Source organism: Gracilinanus agilis, chromosome 4, assembly GCF_016433145.1.
Source record: "Gracilinanus agilis isolate LMUSP501 chromosome 4, AgileGrace, whole genome shotgun sequence".
Taxonomy (NCBI): Eukaryota; Metazoa; Chordata; class Mammalia; order Didelphimorphia; family Didelphidae; genus Gracilinanus; species Gracilinanus agilis.
In genome coordinates this window covers 291,359,292-291,380,289 of record NC_058133.1, presented here as the reverse complement: position 1 = coordinate 291,380,289, position 20,998 = coordinate 291,359,292, and the positions used below count along the sequence as shown (strand labels likewise).

Below are 20,998 nucleotides of genomic sequence, written 5' to 3'. Positions count from 1 at the left end.
CTCAGGTCTTCTGAGCCTTTTCATCTGCCCTAAAGTTAAACCCTTCTTTATGTGATGCTTTCCCAGTGCCTACCTTTTTGATACTGATTGTTTCCTTGGCAAAAGGACTTGTAATCAGGACAGCAATCAGAATTTTCTCTTTCACAGAATTTATCACAGTAACACATGGCATTTGCCTCATAGAAATGAATTATGCAGTCATCATTTCTGTCTTCACAACAACCACGAGTCCTACAGTAATGCCCCTTGTAAAGAGCTCTTTTAAATCTTGTCCTTTCCAAATCGGTGTGGTTCCAAGTAGAATAAGCTTCTAGTGTCATATCTCTCCGGGAGACAAATTGCCTTTCCATCCAAATTTCTGTCACGAGGTAAGAGAAAATTAGTATTTTGTACCAGGTCCACATCCTCTGGTCACCAGATCACTTCTCCCACCTTCTGTTATAGTGACAAGGTAATCTAATATCTGTCACGGAGGTGATCCTACTGACGATTCCTTAGATTCGTTTGAATATCCTGGTTGTGGCTGGCAATGTGTCTCACCGAGAACCTACACACTGGTCTCTTACTTGAACTGAATAAACATCACGTGGTTAAATATTAATCACAAGTTTCAGTGTTTAACCAAGATAAAAGTAAGTGTTTAAAACAGACAATTGTCATTCCTCTAGAGTTAAAATTTTTGTTATATTTTAGGATGCTTTAAAATTCTTCTTTGCCATTTTGGGGGGAAAGCACAATTTTTCTGAATAGCCATATGAAGTATAGTCTGGTCCCACATCTTGGATCTTAAACCAGAGACCTCTTCAGAATATACATGGCCCAGATGATTACTTAGGGGGTCATTTAAAATACTAAGACTCAATTTATTCACTCCTACTTGCCTGGCAACTAAAATCCAGACTCTCATGAGATTGCCTCCAAAGATCTGTCATATCAATAAACAGTTGTTCTAAATCATGCCTGGTCACACACTGAATTCATTTCCCATCTGTACCAAATTTACCTATCAAAACCATTTTTGAGAGGCTTAGTAGAACTTAATGTAGCTGGAAATCTCATGAGGGGGATCTTAGTTCTTCCAAATTACACCCATGCTTGGCACTGATTTGAGAATCCGCAGTATATTCAGCCTACCATATGGCAAAGGAAAGACAATTCTCCTTTGCCATTGAAAAAAGCAGAAGGTGCCAAGAAGTTAGGGAGGAAATTTTGAAGGTCAGAAATGCTTCTCTAGCACTTGATACTTATCATGTGTTTTTTCCATCACATAAGAAGTTGAGAGACAGCTTCGTGTGGAGGGGAAAGAGCCAGCCTCAAAGTTGGGAAAACCCGAGTTAAAGTCCTGTTTCTGACACAGACTGGCTGGTAGATCCCACATGAGCCATTTAATCTTTCAATTGCCCAGGCACATTTCTAAGACTTTTAAGTTTTGTCTGAATTGCCTGTCTAAAGTGATAATTATAATAACAATAACAACAAAAATAACATTGATATAGTGTCTCAAGGCAGCAAGGTGGCTAAGTGGATTGTCTTAAAGTTAGGATGATTTATCTTTTAGAGTTCAAATCCAGCCTCAAACACTTGCTATTTGTGTAACTCTTGGCAAGTCACTTAACCCTGTCTACCTCAGTTTCTTCATATGTAAAAAGAGCTGGAGAAGGAAATGGCAAACCACTCCAGTATCTCTTCCAAGAAAACCTCAAATGGATTCATGAAGAGTCTGACATAACTGAAACTATTCAGTGGCAATAATGAGTGCCTTAAGGTTTGTAAAAAGCTTTACAAATAGTATCTCGTTTTATCCTTGTAAGAATCCTATGAGGGAGGTGCTATTATAATCCCCATTTTACAGATTAGGAAATTTGGGCAGACAGATTAAATGACTTGCCTTGGGACACAGCTAAAAAGTGTGAGGTTGGATTTCAACTTCCTAACTTGAGATCCAGTACAGTAGTTATTGTGCCACCTAGGGAGTTTCCTCCTTGGCAGTTCTCTACACAGATAAAATAATGAGACCAGCATTGTGGAGTAATGGATAGATTTTGGACCTGAAGTCAGTGAGAGACAGGTCCAAATCTTCCCTTAAACACTTAATGAGTATAGTACAGCCCTAGACAATTCACTTTGTTTCCCTGGGACTCAGTTTCCTCATATGTAAAATAATGGTGGTAGACTCTATAATTTCCAAGAACCTTTCCAACTTGAAATCCGTGATCATGTAATATGATTTCAGTAGATACACATTTATTAAGTATCTGCTATGTGCCAGGCACTGGGCTAAGCACTGAAAGTATGCACACACACACACACACACACACACACACACACACACACACACTCATTAACTACTCTCTTTGGATTCAGACTAGGTAATGAAAGTATAATAACCCCAGTATATCATATAAATGGTTAGGTTGGATCTGAAAAGTCACTCTAATAGTCTAAAAATAGCTAATAGTCGGTCTAAAAATCAATGTAGAAATCATATTTTTATTAATCAAATGTTTTGCACTGAGAGGGCTATTAAAAACTTCAGTGTTAGATGAAGGATCCTTGAACACCACAAATAATCCTCTAGTTTTTTGTTTTAATTCTGATTCTGATTTCTATTTTTCTTTTAAGAAAAACAAAAGAAAGATTATAAATCTAGTCCAGTGGTAGAAGTGCCTGCAATTTCATGAGTATATAGAGTTCCCCAGTGAGTATATCCCCTCTGTCAAAACAGGTCAGCCCCTGCTTTGCAATTTATAGTCGTAGAGAATTTTCTGGGGCACTTAGAGATTAAGTGACTTTCTCTAGGGTCACGCAGTGAATAGAGGCTGTGTCAGAGGTAATACTGAAAGGGAGACCTTCCTAATTCTGGCTGACTCCTTCTCCGTTATACTATACTTCCTCTCTTTATAGAATAGAATATATTACATTTTAAAAAGTTGTTTAGAAGACAGTACCTAAATGGAGAGTATCATTATTCTCTATGACACTCCCTACCCCCACTGGTAAGTAATGATGCCAGAAATCCCACCATTAGAAGGCTCTTGGGGGTGAATGTGGGGGAGGCAGGTGGGAATCTCCAAAGCCTTTAAGTTACCTATTCTTTTAGGGTTTAAGGAATAGTATAAGAATTTCCTTTAGCCTCTTCAAATCACATCACTAACTTAAGTACTAGGTGAGAGCAAGATCTAGCAGAAACAAACAATAGGAGCCAGCCAAAACAAACTTCACTCCCTTTACAATTTTTTCTCCTGCACCTCAATTAAGGAAATGGTGACTAATTCTCCATTGGTCATCAAAGACTAATCAAAGAAAAAAGTGTAAATAATATAGACAAAAGCAGATCTTACTGACACTCCAGATCAATAAAAGCAGAAAGCATTGTTGAAGAAAAATTTAAAATCTTTAAAACCTTGGGAAGGATTTATAGTTAGGCTACATTCTTGTATTTCTAGAGTGGTATTAGTGTGACATTGCCTTAAGAGACAGGAATACACATTATGATCTGCTAATTTCCCTTCCAACCTGATGGTTCTATAGCATATGAGATCCAGGGATAAGTTCTAGAACTCTTCCCTCATCTAGTTTTTATGGTGTCTCAGGATAAGCTGAAATTCCACATGTCTCTCAAAGGTTAATTGTTAATGTGGATTTGGTCTATAATTATTCAAAGCTTAAAAAATTAAAACCTTAACAGACCTTTGGAGTGGAACAGCTGATCCTACAGCAGTTCCCTAAGCAAGAGTAATTTGGTATATTTGGCCCAGGTCCTGTTTGTTTGTTTTTTGCCTAAGCAATATTGCTGAGAGACCTAGACATGTATTCAAATTAAACTGATGATTCCAGTTCTTACATTCTCTTGCTAGGTTTCAAAAATCATTCTTTTGTTACTTTTAAATCACAGAATAATTACACAAAGTTATAGTGATTGTACAGTGCACATCTGTGAATTAATGAAGGAAGGATGAGAAGTCAATTCAAGAAAAAGTGAATGACGATGACAGAACAGCAGAACATATATATATACATATATATATGGAGGCCCAAGAAAATCCACTTACCTGGAAGGGAAGAAGGGGAAAGAATTAAAGATTTAAACCTTCTGCTTACCCATTTACCTCAATTCTCCTCTCTCAAGGGTTCTGGGAATGCCCTGTTTGGAGATGTCTATCATCTTCTGACTTTATGCACTCTCATAAATTAAACAAGAGAATGGGAGCAATAAGAGAATAACACTTCAGAGTAAAAAGAATGAAAATTTGAAAGAGTAGATGAAAGAAGTAAAAAGAAAAGACAGAAATGTGTTCTTTATATATATATATATATGTATTTACATAAATACATATATATATATGAAATGTGTAAATGTATGTGTTATACATATATGTATACCAATGTGTTATTAGATTATACATGCATATAACATATGTACATTTATATAAAATTCAATTTATATACATATATAAAATCCATGAATATTGGAGGGGAGGTACAGGGAGAAAATTAAGGATGAAGCCAAACATTTTTGAAAAAAGAGGAAAATGAAAAAGAGTACTAAATAAGTAAGAAGAGGAATGAAACACAGAGGAAAGGCATAAGAGAGAAATGGTAAATATGAGGAATTAGCAGATAAAGAAAGAAAATACCCAAATAATACTCAGTCCTTCATACATACTCTTTCACATACTCCTTTTTCAGTCTTTTCAGTCATGTCCAATTCTTCATGACTCCAATTGGGTTTTTTGGCAAAAATACTGCAGTTCTCTAGTTTGTCATTTCCTTCTCTATTTAACAGATGAGAAAACTGAGGCATACAAGATTAAGTGACTCTCCCAGGGTCACAAAGCTTGTGTCTGAGGCCAAATATAGACCCAAGTCTTCCTGACTCCAAATTGGGCATTCAATCCATTCTACTACCTAGGTGCCCCTTTATCATAGTAAGGCTTGTTAAATGTTTGTTGAATTGAATATACTTCTTTTGAACATGAAATAAGAAATATAACCATCTGGGAAGTTGCAAGCAGGTGCTGGATACTAGAAGGTAAAAATTAAACTTAGAATGATTATTTCAAATTATTATCTGGACTATCCAGTGTCAGAGGCCAGTTTTGTTTGTTTGTTTTGGGTTTTTTGTTTTTTGGGGTTTTTTTGGTTTAGGTCCAGCTCTCTGCCTCTCAAGTAATTGTCTGGCTCTCTCTCCTTACTTGGTCTTACTCCTTTGTAGGAAGCATATTTTGTCTCCTTAGTTTAGAGTTTGGTCTTTTAGATCTTGGTTCCATATCTTATTACACTAGGAAATCTCTTCCCCCTTCCTTTCACTACATTGGAATAGGGAGAAGCTTTTTCCTTTCTTTGGGGAAGGGACAAAGCATTTATTTAGTGTCTATTCTAAGTGATGTCCTAAGTACTTTACAAATATTATATAATTCTGAGGAAATGATTGATCAATTATAGTATTATTAGGTTAAAAAGGAGGTAGTTAACAAAATATGGTCTACAGACATGAATTTCAGAAATAGCAGCTGCGTTTTACCTACTTCCACTAGGAATTTTCACTTTCTCTGGTTCCAGCCTCAAGATTTAAAGGAATATACTTCAGATACTTAATTCAAATCTTCCAATACCCAGTGACATGACTAGGAAGGAATAAACCATTCACAAAACCAGAATTGCTAAGGGCTGGTATTTTCCAATTTAATATCCTGCCCACTCATCAATTTTTGCCATTGCTTTCATAGGAAATTCTGCTGAATTCAGGATCACTGATGACTCCTCATTGCTTGCTGATCATTATGGAATGAAAGAGCTAGACTCAAAAGTAGGTTCCAGGCAGGGAGAGAGGGCCTCAATATAACTCTGTCTTCGCCTTGAAAAATGATAAGCACAAAGCTAAATGACAGGAACTAGGAGTGAAGTCTGAGAATGAAAAGTCACGCTCCCTGCTTCAGAGAATAGGAAATTTTGGGGGAGAATTTGGGGGCTAATACATAGACAATGTGGAAGAAAGTGAGTACTGGTAAACTGGAGAAAAAAGGGGGTCAGGAAATAAAGAACTGACTATGAATTTTTAAATGGGAAAAAATGTGAAGATGAGTAGAAGAAAGTAAATAAGTAGTCTAATGGCATAACATTTAATATAGCTCATGAAGTAAATGTGACATAGTTATAAGAATCTTTGAGAGGTGATGTATATTATTAAGCAGTTCAGATTCCCCAAAATAAACCATCAAGAAAATAACAGTGGAAATGTGAGGTATGCTAAATTATGTTCTAAAGAGTTCATTTCATGGCACAGATATGACATCTACATTACATCATCCTACTCATAGGCATTCTCCTTGTCTCTAAGAAATACTGTTTGGAAAATTTGGAGAGTTACACCTGGTTTAGTTGACCTCTCATTCATCACAAGCAATAGTATATGGATAAATGTTTAACACCAAGATTTCTGGAAAAAAAACATGCACAGAGTTTAATCTGCCTTATTAACATTTTTCTTCATCATTTTCTTGACACTAGAAAAATCTACAAAGCAAATTAAAACATGACTTGTAGGATTTGCCAGTTTCTTCAAAATTTAAACTTTACCTCTCTAGATCCAGTATGAGCTGACTCCAGCATATCCCTGAATCTATATGACAAAGAAAGATGACATAAATATGACTTACTCTATTTTGGGGGTGAAAAATTAATATTTGAAATACCTTTAATGTGATTGAATGATAGGCCAAAACAAAGGATAAAAGAAGTAGATGATAGATAGAAAGATGGATAAAGAATTAAGTATTTACTATTTGCCATGAACTGTGTTTATTACTAGAGACACAAATAAAAATTAGTAAGATAGTTCCTACTTATTTCAAGATGCTTATATTATCACAGGGGAACACAACACATAAAGGTAAGCTGGAAAGCTGAGGGATAGGGTGGAAGGAGAAAGATATGTACACATGGACAAGTTTATTGACCAGGAGGAAGAGAAGTCCAAAGAGTAGAGCAACCTGGGAAGTGAAGCATAACTGGGGCCCCTCCTGAAGAGAATGGCATTGGCAGCAGGTCAGTAAAACAGGTCAGTAAAAAGACTCCTGAGTCTGCAGTCAGCGAATTTGGTTTCAAACTCCACATCAGAAGCTACCTGTGTAACTTTGGCAGTCATATGACCTCTGTGGGCTTCAGATTCACCATCTCTAAACGGTAAGGCATGGATTGAATGATCACTGAGTTCCTTTCCAGTCATTTAGCTATGAACCATGAATAACATGTACAATTTCTGTCTCTTTCATCTTTGCCATTATGATATACATGAAGTATATTATCAGAGGTGTTTTAGAGAAAAAAATCACCTAACCACAGTTAACCCTGATATATTTATCATATTAGGGTACGTCACAATTGTTCTTAAGGTATGAACAAGTTCAGAATTACCTACCTAGGAATGATAGGAAATATGTTCCTGTTGGTCAGGTGATTTGACAATGCCTTCTGGCACCTATATAAAATCAGAGAACTAGTTGGAATTAGAGATTCAGAGCAGGTGGTGAGCCAGGGAAGGGTATTCCAATCAATCCTCAGAGAAGGAATCACTTACATACATACATGTAATGTATCTATTTACATATACACTACAATATGATTTTTCATCTGATTAGTCAATGGTACGCTATGACTGCTAAAAGAATATTGGTTTATAGTAGTCTTTATTAATAGAATGATAGTGCCTATATTAAAGGAAATTATATTCTCAATCTACTGGTTTAACAACATCTTCAATATGGGGGGCAGGAAAGAGAAGGAAATAACGGAGAGATGAGTGAAAGTTAGGTAATGAATGACCAAAAACAAAGCAAGTGGATCACTTGGAAAGAAGAGATGGGCCAATTCATAGTCATATTGAAATATGTCTATTTCCCACAGCCTCCCCAACAGGTACCATTTCTACCTTTTGTCATCTTTTGCCATTATGATGTACATGAGGTATATAATCAGAGATGTTCTGATATGTACTTCTATTATTATTAGTGATTTGGAACAATTTTTCATATAACTATTTTCAATCATTCCTCTGAAAATTATTTGTTCATATAAAGTACTTATCCAGTGGCAAGAGAAGTCACACTCTTTGTTGCTATTGTTGTTATTCGATCGCATTCTTCTTTTTTGTTATACATACATGGGCAAAATCTATTTGCCAGGAAGTAAGGGGGTTGATGAAACGAAGGGAAGTGATGGAAGATGATGATCAATTGTCATGATAATAGGGTTTGTTTGTTTTGTTAATGTTAAGCTTCAAGCCAGTTTTTACTCTCTTTTTTTATCTTCAACAAGAGGCTTCTTAATTTTTCTTCACTATTGAAAGTTCTTCTGGTAACATATATTCTAGCTTTTTATTCATCCAGTCTGGCATTTCATATATAATTTAAAGAAGGTGGCAATATACAGCCTTGTCATACTCCTCTTTGATTTCAAACCAATCACTTGTTCCATGTTTGGCTCTGTTACTTCTTGAACCAAATACAGTTTCCTTGGGACACAAGTAAAATGATTTACTACTCCCATCTCTTTGAGGACTTGCCATACATTGTTGAGATTCACCCACTCAAAGGATTTAGTGTAATAAATGAAGTAGATGTTTTTCTGAAGCTCCCTTGCTTTCCTCATAATCCAGTGAATATTTGCAACTTGATCTCTAATTCCTCTTTCTCTTCAAAAATTAGTTTGCACTTGTGGTAATTCTCTTTTCACATAATATTAAAGTCTAGATTGTAGAATGTTAAGCATAACTTTATTGGCATTTGAGACGAGTACAATTGTTCAGTAATTTGAATATTCTTTGGCATTGCCTTTCTTTACAATTTGAATATAACCTAATCTTTTCCAATCCATTGACCACTGTGGAATTTTCTAAATTTGCTGGCATGTTGAATCTATTACTTTAGCAGAACCATTTTTAGGATTTCAAATAGATTAACTAGAATTCCATCACCTCCATGAGCCTTATTGTTAACAATGCTTCCTAAAGCCCACTTGTCTTCATTTCTCAAGATTTATAGCTCTAGATCAGTGATGGGCAAACTTTTTAAAGAGGGGGGCCAAAGGAAAGGAAATCTGTCAGTCTGTTTCTAAGGCGACTCTTTCAAAGTTTCATTGTATTGTATCCTACTCATTGTATTCATCAGATTAGGAATAATGTCATGCAGTTGGATAGAATATTTCAGGGGGGGCCGCATCTGGCCCACTAGCCATAGTTTGCCCATCACTGCTCTAGATCAATAACCACATCATTGCAGTTTTTGGTGAAGTTAAGAACTTTCTTGTATAGTTCATCCAGATAGTCTTGCCACCTCTTATTAATCTCTTCTAATTCTGTTAGCCCTTAACATTTCTTCTTTTATCATGCCTATTGTTGCATGAAACATTCTCTTGGTAGCTCTAATTTTCTCAAGGAGATCTCTTCCCAATTCTAGTGTTTTCTTTTTCATTAAATTATATTTTATTTCATTTTTCCCAATTATATGAATGAACAGTTTCCAACATTTTTCAAAGAATATTGAGTCTCTATCTATCTCCCTACCTCCTTTGCCTCCCCACTCCCTAACTCCAGCAAGATGGTAAGCAATCTCAGACAGATTTCACATGAGCAATCATGTAAAACATTTTCCATATTAATTCCATTGTGGAAAGAAACTCTATTTCTGTGAATACTCATTTTTTCCTTAAAGAATTGTGCTCAGTTTTCATGGTTAAGTGATTCTTGGTTGAAGTCTTACCTCCTTTGCCCTCTGGAATATCCTTTTCCATGTCCTCTGTTCCTTTAATGTAGGAGCTGCTATATCTTGTATTATCCTGCCTTTGGCTCCATGATATATTGAATTGTTTCTTTTTGACTGCTTGCAATATTTTCACCTTTTCTTGAGAGTTCTAGAATTTGGCTAAAATATTCCTTAGAGTTATGTTCTGGAATCTCTTTCAGGAGGTGATCAGTGGATTCTTTCTATTTTTATTTTGACCTCTGGTTATAGAATATCATGGCAATTTCCCTTGATAATTTCTTGAAAGATAATATCTAAGCTATTTTTTGATCATGCCTTTCAGGTAGCCCAATAATTCTTAGATTATCTTTCCCAGATTTATTTTCCATGGCAGTTGTTTTTCCAATGAAATATTTCACATTACATTTTCTTTTAATTTTTTTTCATTCTTTCGACTTTGTTTCATTGTTTGTGATGTCTCATGGAGTCATTAGCTTCCACTGCCCAATTATAATTTTTTAAGATTGATTTTCTTGAATGAGCTTTTGAACTTCTTTTTCCATCTGGCCAATTCTACTTTCTAAAGAAGTATTTTCCTCTGAATATTTTGTGCCATATGGCCAATTCCATCTTTTAAGGAGTTGTTCTCTCAGTGAATTTTTTAATATATTTTTCCATTTGACTAATTTTGCTTTTTATGAATCCTCATTGGATTTTTGTGCCTCTTTTGCCAATTGGCTATTCTATTTTTTAAGATATTTATTTCTTCAGTATTTTTAAGCCTTCTTTACCACATCATTGATTCTTTTTATTCCTGATTTTCCTGTATCATTCTTATTTCTTTTCCCAATTTTTCTTCCACCTTTCTTATTTTGTTTAAAAATATTTTGATCTCCTCCATTAATTCTTTGAGACTTGAGAATAATTTTTCTTGGAGGGTTTGAATGCAACACTATTCACGTTGTCTTTTTCTTAGTTCGTGTTTTGGTCTTCCCTACCACCAAAATAACTTTTTATATTGAGTTGCTTTGGGAAGATAATATTACTCCAGATTGTGTGCTGAGGTGTTATATCATGTTTTTGGATGGTATCATCCAAAAAATAGTAAAGATATTATGATTTAGTAAAGATATTATGATTTTGTGTAGCTTCACTATCTTGGCTCTGACCCCTCTGTCTTTTTCTTCTATTTCTTTGCACTGCTTATTTAAAAAAAAACCTTCTTATATCTCCTTACTATTCTCTAGAATTCCACATTCATTTGGGTATATATTTCCTTTTATCCTTTTCCTTTCACTTTTTCTCTTTCCTCAGTTATTTTCAATGCTTCATTAGACTGTCATTTTGCTTTCTTACTACTCTTTTGCTTTGGAATGTCTTTTGTTGCTGCCTCCTGTACCATACTGGGAACCTCTGTCCATAGTTCTTCAGGCAATCTACCTCCTGAGTCCAATCCCTTAAATTTATTGACATCCTTCATTTCATTTACATAAGGGATGTTATTTAGGTCATGCCTATATAGTTTTCTGGTTTTCTCTACTTTCTTCAATTTAAATCTGAATTTATCAATAAGAATCTCATAATCTGAGCCATAATCATCTCCAGGTCTTATTTATAGTATAGAATACTGACAGTATAGAGCTTCTCCTTTACTTTTGGAAGCAAAGTATATAATCAATCTGATTTTTATGTTAACCATCTGGTGATGTTCAGGTGAAGAGTCACCTTTTAGGTGGGGATAGAAATGAATGAGAGATGCTAAATGCTAATATACAAGAATCTAACTACTTAGTTAAACATAATAAAGAGGAAATCAAGTTGAGGGAGTTAATGAGTGGGGTTTAATCTCTAAGTCAAGAGATAGATATATTTGTTACATTATATCTAGGCAATAATTCACTCTGGAAAGGATAAAGCTCTTAGTAGGCTGTCATCCCTTCCTATCCTAATTCTGAGATATTATGAAAAGACTAAAGAAAGTAGAGGACAATTAATTTTCATGCATCTATATCATAGGACACAAGCAGAGTTCAGAGAGAATCTTATCCATCCAACCAGAAACCCAAAAATAAAACAGGAAGAATGACTCAGCTTTTTTTTAAATTCCAAAATAGTAGGAGCATTAGCAAAATAAAAAGAAAATAATATCTTTATATAATATGAGACCAAAAACTTGCAACTCTAAGTTAAATATAGGGGGGTTATAGAATTAGAGCTAGAAAAGATCTCAGGAGTCATATAGTCTGGCACTATCACTTATACAGGCAAGAAACCTGAGATCTAGAAAGGATAAATTATTCCCCTATGACATGCAGTTCTTTGACAGATCCAAGATATGAATCTTATCACCCTAAGTCTAGTATACCACACTGCTTCTCTAATATGAGAAAGAAGAAAATGTGTCAGAAGAAGGATCAGGAAACCCAGATTCTAGTTCCAAGTTAGTTTTAATTTGGTCTCTTTTCTTGTAGAAATCCCATAAACTCCCTGTGCCTCAGATTCTTAAACTGTAAAATAAGAATAAGTATTGTTTATTGCTTTCTTGGATGCAAAGAAGTTATTCTAATACCTCAAGGACATGGTATTTAATTATCATTGAAATTAACTCCACCCACACAATCATTTTGCAATACATTAGCTGGTCTTGAGAAGGCCCTATTCCAGTGATGGTGAACCTTTTAGAGACAGAATGCTGGGCCCTTCCCCTGCTCCATTCCCCAGACTGAGTGTCATGCTAGTTCCTTCCAGAGACCAAGTGGTATTCCCCAACCCCCCAGAGACTGAGTGCCATACCCTCCCCCCAATTTCACCACCCCACCACACCGCTTTCCTCCATTACCCTAGATAGGGGAGGGAATTACTCCCCATTGGGCTGCTGGGCAGAGGGGTGGGAAAAGTGAGAATTGTCCTCAGGCACATGGACAGGAGTGGGAAACAGCTCCACTCAGAGACACTCTGGCTTTTTAGTAATGTACTCTGGTAGGTGACCACAGGTGTGCTCACAGAGAGGGCTCTGCATGTCCTTTTTGGCTTATGTGCCCTACATTGGCCAATATGATCTTAGTCTATAGCTGGGTGACACAGGGATAGATTGCTAGCCCTGGAGTCAGGAAGACTCAACTTTCTAAGTTTAAATCTGGCCTCGGACACTAGCTTTGTGATTCTGGGTAAGTCACTTAAACTCATTTGCCTCAGTTTCCTTATATGTAAAAGGAGATGGAGAAGAAAAGGACAAACCACTCCATTATCTTTGCCAGGAAAACTTAGTAAAATTTTCCAGAGCTGCTATTCTATTGAAACAGCACATATAAGTCAACAGTGATATAAGATTGAAATTAAGTAATTGATATGGAAGAAATTTTAAAAAGTGAGATATGGGGGGCAGCTGGGTAGCTCAGTGGATTGAGAGCCAGGCCTAGAGACGGGAGGTCCTAGGTTCAAATCTGGCCTCAGACACTTCCCAGCTGTGTGACCTTGGGCAAGTCACTTGACCCCTATTGCCTACCCTTACCACTCTTCCACCAAGGAACTAATACACAGAAGTTAAGGGTTTAAAAATATTAAAAAAAAAAGTGAGATATGCTCTACAGATATTAGGGAGTATTACAAAAAAGTAAAAAAGTATGGCAAACAATAGTATTTAATAAATGTTTGTTGAATGATTTGTTGATTAATGCCACCCAAACAGTCCCAGATAGAAATGGATTGAATTAAACCAATATTTTGCACTTTTGCAAAAGGGTCCATTCACTTAAATTCCTTTAAAAACTCAGCCCTATTTACTCTTTTCTAAATAAGGAAATACTTTCCTGATTTTCTAAAAGTATTTACCCATGTAATGGTTTATATTTTGCCTTTATGTCTGATTTGCTTTTTCGACTCTTCCAGAGGGACTATCAGAACTATATTTGTTAATATTCTACTGTGAGACAAAATGAGGCACTGAAGTTAACAAACAGTGCAAGGATATTAAACGAGGGTACAAGGATGCTTAGTATTCCTTTCCCCTATACTACCTTGTCTCCATATAGAGACTGAGACAAGTCATCGGGGCAGGATATGATGAAGGGCACGATGACTCTGGGGTCTCTAGAAATCTACCAAGTTGAAGGGGCCTTATCTACATGTAGATGGAACTTTTTTTCAGATAACATATTGATATGAATTTTAATATTTGTTTTCTGACATTTTGCAATCCATGTTCTTGCCGTCTCCCCTCCCCAAGAAGGCAGATAACATAATATGAGTTATATATACATATATATACATAAGCATATATATATATATATAAACATATTTCCATGTTTGTTGTGTGAAACAAGACTCATATTGCTTACAGCAGAGAAAAACTCATGGAGGAAATAAAGTGAAGAATGGTATGCTTTAGTCTGAATTCAGACTTCATCAGTTCCTTCTATGGCAATGGGATAAGCTTTTTCATCAAGAATCCCTTGGAGTTATTCTGTGTCCTTGCATTGCTGATAATAATTAAGTCATGCACAGCTGACCATTATATGTTATTGTTGTTACTGTGTATAACATTCTCCTGGTTCTGTTCACTTCACTTTGTATCACTTCATATGTCTAAGGTTTTTTTGTGATCATCTTGTTAAATGTAACTTTTTGTGCCTCTAGGGGACTAGGAAGCCCCCAGGGCCAATCACGTCCCCAGGTCAGTTTTGTCTCTTATAAGGAAAAGGAGGTAAGGAGAAGAACATTTCAGTCTACCTCATATTATGGACAAAGGGAAAAAAGCTGTGTCAGGGAAGCACTTGTAAACATTATTCCTCTCACATTATTCCCTACAAATATAATAGAAAATCTTTGAAAGCAGAGACTATATCTTTTTTAGTCTTTGTATTCCCCAGAATGTAGAACAGGGCCTGGGATACATTGGGCTGAACAGTACAGGTGCTGAATAAATGCTTGTTGATTAAATGAATAGCTTTTATATAATTTTAAGTGTCCTATTTATGTATTTTATCCACGTTAGTATAAAAGCTTTTTGGGACCAAAGGCTATCTTCACTTTTTCATTTGTATCTCCAGAAGCTACCACAGTCCTTTGTAAATTGAAAGCCATTAATTTTCTTAGGTAAACTTGGACTTTCTAGGATACTATTGCTTTCATTTAAAAAATACTAAAATGAGCATGATCATCTGCAAGAAAATCATATTTCTGAAAAGTTTTAAAATGATGGGGGGGTTAGGTGGGAGAGAGAAATTTGGTGGAGAGGGAAGCTCAGAATTTTAAACCCATATCTCAAATCTACCATAATATCATAGATAAACCTCTTTTGGGGGGGGGGTGTACTCCTTACTTATTTCTCTGAACCATCATTTCCCTTCCTTAAATCCCAGCTCAAAACCCACCTTTTCCATGAAGCCTTCCATCGATAGCTTAGTAAACTTTTATTGTGTGCCTGGAGAGATAGCATAAGAAGAACTGAAGTTACAGTCTGAGGAACCTGGTTTAAATCCTGCTTCTATAATTTACTATTGCCTTAGGGTTAATCACTAAAGTTTTCTGAATCTCAAAATCTTTAGCAGTAAAATGGGAGGTTTGTATAAGTTTCTAGCTCTAAAATCACTGATCTGTACTAGGGCTGATCATAGATAGCTCAGCTAATGGTTAAGATCCTATCACAGCTTTTGCTGACCTCTCTACTTCTTATTGTCCTCTCCTTTACAGAAATTATTGAGCATAGACTTATCTTTTTCCATGTTGTGTTTCCCTCTATCCTCAGAATAATATAATCTCTTTAAAGGCAAGGTTTATTTTTTTTCCTTTAAGACACTAGTCCTTAATACAGAGCCTTGAATTCTGTTGGATTGGGTTAGGTTGGGATGGATTGAATAAAAGTGAATTGAATTGCCTTTAATTGGTTTGGGTTGAATTGGATTAGGTCAAGATAGATTGGGTTATTTATTACTCTTAACAGGCATTCACAATTAATTGCATGGCTTCCATAGTTTCTATGTTTTTCTCCATATTTATTATTTATTGTCCCAATTCCCCCCTTAGATAGTAAAACCATCTAGGGCAGGACTCAGGTCATCTTCCCTCAACCTCCATCCTTTTAAAAAATCCTACTACAGTGTCTGGTACAATGATCTTGGCAAAGTCAATTAATAAAAAGTTATCAACTAAAAAGATCAGAAGCTAGAAGGAACCTCAGGTTCAACCAATCCAATTCCCTAATAAAACAATTAAGGGCACTGAGACTCACAAAAATTGTGATATATTTACCACAGATAGTATTATTTGGTTTGCCATTTATTGCCTACTTACTGGAAGCAAAACACAGTTTGGAGCAGGTCCTCCAACTTAGATCTTCTGTTTCATACCAATGGGTAGTGAATATTTTTATAACTGAACCACACGGCCATTATCATGAGGTTCAAAGTATTTCTGAACTTATTTTTTTCCATGAAATAAGTTATAAAGCTGAAGGTTTCTCTCTACTCACCTTTTGGTGTATTTATTGACTTCTTCCTTACACATACAATTTGGCAGGAGTTTGACTCTCCTTCATAATCATATAGCTCCATCAATCTTTTGCAAAGTTGATAAGCAGTCCTTTAGAACATGGATATGTTACTACCCATGTGCTGCCTTCAGAAAACAACAAAAAAAAGAGTTGCCAGGAAACAGATGCTCAGTGAAACACACTGGGAAGAGGCCATCTGTCCCTTGGAGCTGCAACACACATTAATGGGCTTGACAACTGGAGGTTTGAAAATTATACACAGAAAGTGGAAATATAACTCACCAAACATCCTTGGGCACACTCGGGGAAATCAAATCCAGACAAGAGAGTTGAATTTCAAAACATAATCCTCTACTGTCTCTACACTTCTCACTGGCCTATTACCCATCATGGCTGCATGTAGTGGGTATAAGATAGACCTAAGAGCTTTTTCTCATGGTAATATGATCTAGATAATCATCAGCTCCTTTCCAATGTGGCAAAAAGGGAGTACAGAGAGGAGCAAGAGAAGACATAAAGAAGTATATACTAGGGCAACCCTTTGGTAGCTTTAGTGCTATTCAGTTCAACTTTGTTAATAGAGTGGAGAATAGGAAAGTATATCAGTGGTGTAAGGGATGAGTGAATTTAACATAAATGTGTCCCTCTCTTTCCTTTTAAGAAGGAAAATTTTGAAAATCCATTTGGGTCTCAACTGCACCCTTTTATTGAGCATGCATCTGTACTATGGAAGGATGCCAGAGGCCTCCTGGCATCCTGGAAGACCCTTTCCTCTTGGCCCACATGACTCCTGGCATCTCTGACCCAGACTGAGGCCAACTCGGTCCAATCTGGGAGTTGCAGAAAGAGTGACACCATCAGGATTATAAATTGAGAATTAAAGAAGCAGTTCTACTTCATGGCTAGAAGCAGCATCAGAGTGAATGGAAATTTGAAATGAACAACAACAAACTCAGATTAGGTAGACCATGTGATTATGTACTTTTATTCTTTCCAAACTACTCTCAGTATCAAATAAATAATTATAAATTAATATACAGTGTCCATAGAATTTTAATCCTGATAGGAACTTGAAGAGGAAATAGATATATGTACAACCACCATAATAAAATGTAGAAAGAGATGGCATAATGACTTAGAATCAGGAAGATATGGGTTTGGGAGGTGAATTTCTCAACCGAAGCTCTCTTAGTTTATATGCAACATCAGGACAAAATGAGGCACTACAAAGTCATTTAGTAGTTACCAAAAGAGGTTTAGTTTGCCTTAATGTAAAAAGGATACCATTCTCTTAGCTTTTCTGAATATGCCAATATCATATGGAAACTTATCTAGTCATGAGGAAATGATGAAGGAAAATATGGCTCACATGACCTTCAGAAATCCATCCAACTAAATAGCTTCAGATTGCACTTGGGTGAGACTTTTTATGACTTTTGGTAATAATAATATTAATAGTGAACAATCACATAGCACTATGTGTCAGATATTATACTAAGTACTTTAAAATTATCTCATTGTATTGTCACAACAATCCTGAGAGGCAGGTGCTATTATTATTATTATTACCATTTTACAGAAGAAACTGAAGCAAACAAGTTAAGCAAATTGCTCAGCATCACAGTTGGTGAAAATCAGATCCCAGAACCCTCAGCCAGTGTTCTGTGTATGGCGCCATCTCCCTATCAAGAAGCTACTTCAGAGAACAGGGGCTAATCAGGTGCTAGAATTGCTTTGTTGCCTTTTAGGGGAAGCTAATTCCTATTGAAAGAAGAAACAAGAAGTGATAGATCTAATCCATATTGTGGGAAAATGTGGGGGAAATTAATTCTACCAATCTGGATTCAAGTCTTGGCTCTTAAATATATGGGCTTATGTGACCCTCCATGTCCCCAGGCTCAAAATTTAAATTACAAGTAAATTTTTAACTCATGTATTTCAGTGGAAGGAGTTTTCACAGGCATAAATAAAGACAAAAACAAATATTCATAAATAGTTGTCTCTAATTCCAAAAATGAAAAAAGCTACCTTGTAGTTAGTTATTCATCAATGTACATAATCAAGTAAAGGCTAAATGATCACTTGTTAGAGAAGGAAAAAAATGACTCATTCACCGGTTCAATTCAATCTGACCAGCATTCATTAAACACCCACTTTGAGCCAGACACTGTACCAGACAATAAAGATATGAAGAAAAAATGGAAAAATAAAGCTCTCTAGGAGCTTATAGTCTACCAGAAAAAGATTCATTTAGACAAGGGTTTAGAATAGACCAGTGATGGACAAACTACAGCCCACCAGCCAGATGCAGTCCCCTGAAATGCTCTATCTGGCTGTGAAACATTATTCCTAATCTGATGAATACAATGAGTAGGATACAATACAATGAAACTTTGAAAGTGTAGCCTTAGAAATAGACTGACAGATGAGCATTTCCTTTCCTTTGGCACCCTTTTTAAAAAGTTTGCCCATCACTGGACTAGACCAATTCTGTGGATCCTTTCCAATGATGAGTCTATGTTTCTATCCTTATAAGTGCCACAATAAAGCTTTGGTCAAAGGGATGAAGGAATTTGGAGATGGGTCCAATCATTTATAGCTAGACAGAAAAAGTAGATGGTTTTTGATCTGAAGTCCTGAAGGATGGCTAGGTAGAGACTAAATAATCAATTAATCCACAAGCATTTCTTACACATCCACTAGGTGCAAAGAACTGTTTAGTTCTGGAGATACAAAGATCAAAATGAAAATGTCGTTGTCCTTGAAATGTTCAGATACTATTTAGGAAAATAATACATATCCATATAAGTAAATACAAATATTTATATGTGTGTGCATATATATGGAAGTCTATACACAAAATAAATACAATGTAATTTCTTAGAGGAATCATTAGTTGCTGGGGCTGAGCTTAGTTTAGAAGAAAATTAGGCATACTAAGAGTTAGAGAGAAGCAGAGATGGAAATAGTTCTTAACCTGCAATGCACATTTTAGAATAAGAAAAATTCTTAAGTTTCCAAAGTATTTAATGAAGCAAACTGTGGTGGAAAAAAAATGACCCAAAAAAATCAAGACATTAGAACTACATCTAGACAGAGCTTAGCACAGTTTCTAGTACATAGTAGGTACTTAATAATGTTTATTGACTAATTAGAAATGAAAGGAAATCATTTCTTGTGGAAGACACCAAGGCAAGGAGAAATAAATCACACTTATTCTTAGAAGAGAACTTCTTCACACATATATAAAACCTAAAAGCCAATCTTAGACATAATTGACAAGTTCTATTGACCATTGACCAAGGAAAGTAGATCATGTGGCTTCATTTGGATGACTTGGTTAATGAATCAGTATGAAGTTCTTGAACTTTGAAACAATGACCACAAATTTCTTCCTTTGGTAATCTTTTTTGCTTGATGGAACTTCAGCTTGTAAATATTAATCACACAAAGCACCGAAAGGATAGATGCACTAGATTGGAAATGAGAAATCTATTTAAAGATTTTCCCTTGACTAGTATGCTGATGTGGGAAATAAGTTCCCCTCCAACCTCATTTCCTATCACCCCCATCTTTCTAGTCTAATAAGTCACAAAGGACATAGGATTTAGATCTTGAAAGTACCTTAGTAAACATATAGTCCAACCTTCTCATTTTACATGAGGAACAAGAGATTCAGAGAGGTTATCAGTACTTAGCATTGTGCCTAACACATAGTAGGCATTTAACAAACATCGATTTATAGGCTGACTTACTATTTAATGGAATAGTATATGAACTCAAATCAGCTAATCCCCAAATCAGTGATATTTCGTCTCTCACATTTGCTTTCTACTCACCCAGTCACAAATACAGCATTACTCATTCCCATGAGGCATAGAGGAAAGAATACTGCATGAGAGTTAGGAGACAAGTTCCATTCCCAGATCTCCTACTCACTAGCTGTGTGTGTTTTTGCCAATTCTTAACTGCTCTAGTCTTAAATTTCATCATGTACAAAATAAGGTGGTTAGATTCAATGTTCTCTAAGCTCCTTTCAATGTCTAAATCCTGATTGTGTGGTGTGATTTATCAAGTGTTGCTTTACATTTCAGTTGTCATGCCCTGCCACACACACTTGACTGTAAGCTACCTGAGGGTAAGAAACAGAATCTTTTTTCTTCTCTCTACGACTTAGCACAGTGATCCAACCAGAGCAGGGAGTAATGATGATGATGATGGTAGGTTAGGATTCATGTAGCATCTAAGGTTGCAACATACCTTACATATATTATCTTATGTTCTACTCACAACATGGGGAAGTAGGTGCTATCCCCATTTTATAGCAGAGAAAACTGAAGCATAGAGAAGTTGAGAAATTTGCCCAGGGTCAAACTAGTAAATGTGTAAAAATTATCAAATCCAAATCTTTCCAACCACTAGCCTAACCCTCACTTTATTGTACACCTAGCTGCCTCTGAAACTATAAAAGTAACATTATACAATGGAAAAAAAATGTTAGATGAGGAGTCAAGCAAAATTTATAATCTAAACCTACTTCCTACACACATGAGCTTGGGCAGATAACTTAACTGCTCTGAGACTTGGTTTCCCTCTGTGAGTAAGATGAAGACAATAACACTCATAGAGATAATGTATGTGAATGGCTTTTGCAGACCCTGAGAGCTTGGTATAAATACCAGCTATATTTCCTTTTGGAAAACAAGTGAGTTTTTTTTAAAGGTTTTTCCTAGCATTCAGGGGAAAGAGGCAAAATTGCACAAATGAA

The 20,998-nt window shown here is 35.9% G+C and overlaps 1 protein-coding gene across 2 annotated transcripts in view; it reads right to left on the bottom strand.

Annotated features, from left to right (window-relative positions):
- Positions 1-507, bottom strand: part of TINAG (tubulointerstitial nephritis antigen) — a 175,110-nt gene extending 174,603 nt beyond the window's left edge. For both annotated transcript variants that reach the window (XM_044675883.1, XM_044675882.1), the window contains exon 1: positions 74-507. In XM_044675883.1, coding sequence (XP_044531818.1) covers positions 74-404 — 331 coding nt within the window. In that variant the 5' untranslated portion in view covers positions 405-507. The remainder of the gene's footprint in view (positions 1-73) is intronic.
- Positions 508-20,998: the final 20,491 nt, after the last annotated feature.